Source organism: Salminus brasiliensis, chromosome 21 (genome assembly GCF_030463535.1).
Source record: "Salminus brasiliensis chromosome 21, fSalBra1.hap2, whole genome shotgun sequence".
Classification (NCBI taxonomy): domain Eukaryota; kingdom Metazoa; phylum Chordata; class Actinopteri; order Characiformes; family Bryconidae; genus Salminus; species Salminus brasiliensis.
In genome coordinates, this window is record NC_132898.1 from 22660776 (window position 1) to 22666775 (window position 6000).

At 38.6% G+C, this 6000-nt stretch overlaps 1 protein-coding gene across 2 annotated transcripts in view; it reads left to right on the plus strand.

Moving 5' to 3' along the window:
• The window catches only part of dstyk (dual serine/threonine and tyrosine protein kinase), a 28321-nt gene extending 22612 nt beyond the window's left edge, over window positions 1–5709 (plus strand). The window contains exons 9-14 of one of the 2 annotated variants that reach the window (XM_072666095.1): window positions 2500–2656; window positions 3581–3713; window positions 3910–4023; window positions 4267–4381; window positions 4594–4728; window positions 5041–5709. In XM_072666095.1, coding sequence (XP_072522196.1) covers window positions 2500–2656; window positions 3581–3713; window positions 3910–4023; window positions 4267–4381; window positions 4594–4728; window positions 5041–5225 — 839 coding nt within the window. In that variant the 3' untranslated portion in view covers window positions 5226–5709. The remainder of the gene's footprint in view (window positions 1–2499; window positions 2657–3580; window positions 3714–3909; window positions 4024–4266; window positions 4382–4593; window positions 4729–5040) is intronic. The other variant, XM_072666096.1, reaches the window with a different exon arrangement.
• The last annotated feature ends 291 nt before the right edge of the window (window positions 5710–6000 follow it).

A 6000-nucleotide genomic window follows, 5' to 3' on the forward strand; every position in this document is an offset into this window, starting at 1 on the left:
CTGAAGCTGTTTTTGGTCTGGATTCTCAGAGGAAACGCATGCATTTGCTCATTTGCATATTGCATATCAGTATTTCAAAGAGAAATATCACAATAATTAAGGAACGATAGATTGTGCAGCTCTTACACACTTGCTGAGCGGCTGCGAACGCGGTCTTTAGCGCTATCTCTCACTCTCTCTCACACACACACACACACTTGGACATCCTGTTGCATGGTATGAACACACTCTTGCATAACAGTGTTTGATTTCTCAGAGATGAGGGCACACAGGATGTCTCTTGCTTTTCTTTCGCGCCCCTTCTCACCCATACACCTTAACCACTGCCTGCATGTGTGTGTGTTTCTGCTCTGTATCTGTTTTGCAGAGCATGTGTTTGTTTGTGAGAGTGTATGTGGTTGGTGTCTGTAGTGATTGGTTTCGGTTTCAATTCAATTCAACCCAGTGTGAGGTGACCGCATTATATATATATGATATAATATGATATGCATTCATTACCTGTTAGCTACATTGGCCTTGTCTATTGCTGACTGAGTGTGTGTGTATATGTGTGTGTATATGTGTGTGTATGTATATGTGTGTGTATGTGTATGTGTGTGTATGTGTGTATATATATATATATATATATATATATATATATATATATATATATATATATATATATATATATATATATATATATATATATATATACACTCAGTCAGCAATAGACAAGGCCAATGTAGCTAACAAGTAATTAATGCATATCACACACTTCACAAACTGTGTGGTGTTCAGTAATCTTATGAGGCTTATGTGGTTTCTGACACTGTACAACTCTGCCTGTAATCATGATTTTCAATAAATTAATTGGTGTGACCGTATATTTACATGGTAATGCAGTTTAATCATAATTAAAGGCTGCAGCCCACTCAGAACTGAGGGGGTGTCAGAATGCATAATGATTTGATTGATTGGTGAGGATTTTGGCTTTTTTTGTGTTTTCTTTAGGGCATTTAGCATGTTTTAATAAAGTTATGATGTATTGAGTCTGATATAACATACAAATATGTAAATACTTATTCCGTGGCATATCTTTATTTATAAAAGCAGTACGCAGGGGCTTTAAGTTTTAAGTCCAGGTGTAATATAGATCATAACAACAACTTCATAACTCATAACTTCGTATTTCACCATGTTCTAGGAATGGGGTCAGAATATATATATATAATTTTAGAATATTATATAATTTTTTCTTTTTTTTTTTTTTTTAAAGCTGGTTTTGTCTGAAGCACTATGAGGTTATGAGGTCACATGTACACACATTCACGGTCTGTATGTCACTTAGGGACTTTGAGACATGAGTTAACGGTCGAAGGACAAAGTGCTCCAAGTAACTTTCCACAACTGTTGAAGGGTCTGTGACAGGTCACCATGGGCTCCTATTAGTTAAATAGTTAAAAAGTGTTCACAATTTTATTTTTTGAAAGCTAAATTGTGTAGTAGTTAATCAAACCCATTTAAGACCCATTTACATGTTTAGAAAAACATTTTTATTGGTGAATTAAACATTCAAATCATACCATACCAATTAAACATTACAGATTTCACCAATGCATTAAATCCACAGCAGTTATAACAGCGTACTAGTAGTTGAATTTAACTTAGGACGTTCACCCTGTTGGTGTATTGGTGTTTCCGAGTCCTGGTTGCCTGGAACCTTATTGTCTCTCAGAGATGAAGCAGCACCATCTTGTGGATAATAAATATTGAATGTATTTATGTATGTGTTCTCACAATAACAAATAAGACAAACAGCAGAGCGTTGGTGGCTTTTTTTACATGATCTGCGTCTTTGTGGCTGAGCTGCAGACATTCCTAAACGCTTTCACATTTCAATAATACCACTCACAGCTGATTAGTGGAATATCTAGGAGGGCAGAAATTTCACCAGCTGACTTGTTGCACTGGTGGCATCCTATTACAGAACCACGCTGGAGTTCAGTGAGCGCTTTAGAACCACCCATTCCTTCACTAATGTCTGTAAAGGCAAACTGCATGGCTCTGTGCTTGATTTTATACACCTGTGGCAATGGAACACCTGAATTCACAGATTAAGAGGTGTGTCCCAATACTTTTGTCTATATTTTGTTTATTCTCTATAATATAAATGTTTAATATTTGGGCAGCTGAAATTCCACCCCCAAAATATTGTGATGTACTGTACCTTTTTTTTTTTTTTAAATCATTAAAAATATCTCTCAGTGTAAGAAAGCACATAATCAAGCGATGACCGAGCAAACCGTGTGGAGGTGAGTGGAGGAGTGTGATGATTCAGACCTGTAGTTTGCACCATGCTATTTGGTATACATAAGCTTACATGTTGGATACGTTAGCCTCGTAGTTCCAGTGTAAAACTACAGAAATACCAAACATGTTGACTACATTTGGGGAAACTAGGGGTCACTTTTATTGCTGGTTGTCATTTGATTGTTTACCGTTTGTTTGTTTGTTTGTCAGGCAAGCCGAAGCTGGGTCGTGAGCTGGGTCGGGGGCAGTATGGCGTGGTCTATTTGTGTGATAACTGGGGAGGGAACAACCCCTGCGCGCTGAAATCAGTGGTACCTCCCGACGATAAACACTGGAACGACCTGGCACTGGAGTTCCACTACACACGGTACATACACTGCATCCTCTGCTGGACAGGAGGAGCAACTACAGCTTAAAAAAATCATATCATATTTAGTAGATCTGATTTGACCACTTTTGCTGTCAAAAAACATGTCTTTAAATAAAGGACATTCTAATGTCCCACTGAGGGAGGATTTTGTATCCTTTTGAATATTGATCAGATTTGTGGTTTAATACTGGTTTATTCAGTGAGTCTAGTTTGCTTGCTATAATGATTTCTTTTTGCTTTGGCTGTGTGTGATTTTTAACACTACCAGCTGAACGTGAGTTTAGATATCTGTATATCTGTATGACCGCAACCCTGGTTGTGGATAAGAGGTTGAGAACTTGGGTGGTCCATTACAGGTGTGTTGTAGATGCTTACCTGACATTCAGCTAACGTTCAGCTGAATTCCTAGTGAATGCTAAGTGGAATGAACTGTCCGTTGAATGTAAGGCCACACCTAACTGTACCCTTAACTTTTACCTTGCCCTTTTATAGTTCGGATTTATGGTTGATTCAAGTTCAGGGTTAGTGTTAGCTGTAGGGTTACTTTCAATAGACAACCATTTACATTTGATTTGATCTGGTTCAGGTGCATTTAATACATATTTACTTGAATGTCAGGTGAGCTTTTGCAAGACATCTATAATGAACCATCCAAGTAAAGTGATTCTGAAACTGGCAATGCAAGAGAGAGTGAAATATTTTTCATTTATCTTAGTATTCAATATATTGTAGTATTAATAATATAATAATTTATATATGTTAATATATTTAATTAATATTATTTTGCTCCTGTTGTTTTGGAAACAGCACCATCTTGTGGGTTACAACAGAAATGCATTTTGGTCTCTGTTGGTCTTATTAAGGGCTAAATATTAAAAGTATTGATGTGTAAATAAATGTTTGGGCATATTTCTTCCTTAGTTCGCTCCCGAAGCATGAGCGGTTGGTGGATCTTCATGGCTCTGTTATTGATCACACGTACAGCGGAGGCTCCAGTATAGCAGTGCTGCTAATTATGGAGAGATTGCACAGAGACCTATACACAGGCTTAAAGGTGCGTATATATACATACATACATACATACATACATACACATTAAACACACGTAGCCCCTGCAGAGATTCAGTTCTAACAATTTAAATAATGGCAATGATGATAATAACTAGGCTTATGTTATTAATAATAGATCAGGTTGTTGTTGTTTTATCTATATTTTTATCTCTCCCTGTATCTGTGTTTGTCTATCCCAGGCTGGTCTCTCTCTCAAGGAGCGTCTGCAGATAGCATTAGATGTGGTGGAGGGGATTCGCTTCCTGCACAGCCAGGGTTTACTGCATCGTGACATAAAACTAAAAAATGTCCTGGTAAGAGAAATGCAGGAAATGATCACTGAAAGACTTTTCAAATATGAATAGATATGGTCTGTAGATTCATTGTTTACATCTAAACAAAAGTACTCTATAATGTTCATATGATCCACATGCTCATTCTGACTGACTGTAATACACTACTGGAAGGGGAAGGGGTTATTAGAACTTCTCTGAAGACCTAGAAGGCTCTGAGGGTTGCTCATTGGTGTTCTGAATGTGTTTTTTTTCTGGCTGTAGCTGGATAAGCGGAACCGAGCAAAGATCACAGACCTGGGCTTCTGTAAACCTGAGGCTATGATGTCTGGCAGCATCGTAGGAACACCAATACACATGGCACCAGAACTGTTTACAGGTAACACACCCAGTCTATAACTGTGTACCTACTGGACGGATCTGTATGGGAGGTGTTTTTGATGAAATGGTCAATAAGTAGACACTTGACATCCGAGCTGTTCAATGAATTACTCGTTATTCAGGAGAAGATCCAAGTCTGTGTGTCTGTGTGTCTGTGTGTCTGTGTGTCTGTGTGTCTGTGTGTCTGTGTGTCTGTGTGTGTGTTTGTAGGAAAGTATGATAACTCTGTGGATGTGTATGCATTCGGGATCCTGTTCTGGTATCTCTGTACTGGATCTGTTAAACTGCCTGAAGCCTTCGAGAAATGCTCCAGTAAAGACCAGCTCTGGACCAACGTCAAGAGAGGTAACTCATGTGAATGTGAATGGTAATCATAATGACACTGATTTGGGTAATGATTATTCTATTAATGGTAGTGGTGATGTTTATAGCTTAAGCGTTGGCCCAGTTAGCAATATGACAGTAGTTATGCTAATGATGAGAGTGAAAAAGAAATGATGTTAGGATTGATGAAGCTGGTGGTGATAATAGTAATATGCTGCCCTGTAGGTTCCTGGCCCAATTTTGAAAATAAGGCTTTGGACAATATTGACTATTAAGTGTAGGCTTCCAGTGTTTGCCCAGATAATAATAACATTCATGATGATGTTCCTGCAGGTTCTCGGCCTGAGCGTTTGCCCACTTTTGATGAAGAGTGCTGGCAGCTGATGGAGGCCTGCTGGAATGGAGACCCTTCCCAGAGGCCTTTGCTTGGGATAGTCCAACCCAGCCTTCTAAGCATCATGGTCCGGCTGTGTGACGGCTCGGACCGCAAGAGCGCCAGCCTTGAGGACTCAAACTAACGCATGCACGTACGTGCACACATACAGTGACTCTGACACACTCCCATAGGAACACGATCAAATGATGACGACAGCAATGATGAAAAGAAAGAAAGAAAAAAAGATAACCGTTGTTTTTGTATTTGGGTTGTTCTGAAAGTCCAGGAACAAACGTAGCAAAGATTGAGCTCCAACCTCCTATTAGGATCCTGATACACTATTTATGATCTGAGCAATACAAATTCAGAATGTGCACATATGTATGTGTTTTGTTTGTGTTTCATCTGTATTTATATAAAAAGTCACTCTGCACACTATGCCCGTCTGAGCATGCATGCTAATTGCTGCTTCGTTAGAGGATTGTTACTAGATGTGAGGAGTTTTAAGAGTAGTCCGGTTTTTGCAGTATTAAAAAAAAAAGACTTAAATTTTAGATGGTGTTTAAACTGGTTTATCAATATTATGAGATGACTTTTTCTTTTTTTAATAAAAAGGTTTTGAGAAACTATTTTGTGCTTTATATCTTTTTGCGGTCTGAGCTCTCAGAAGGTAGCCGGTCAGGAAGTGCGCCAACAACAGACTTCTAGCAAGTATGTGGAGCGTTTAGATCATTTTTACCACCTTTTACCAAAGAATGAAAGAGCTGTAGATTACAACATTCCTGTAGATTAGCAGCTTTTACACCACCACCATTATCCCTCAAAACACGATCAACTAGGACATAATGTAGGCTCATACCGCAGCAGTTAGTATGGCTTCAGTTTCAGTTTGCTGGCATACATTATGCTTGGAAACC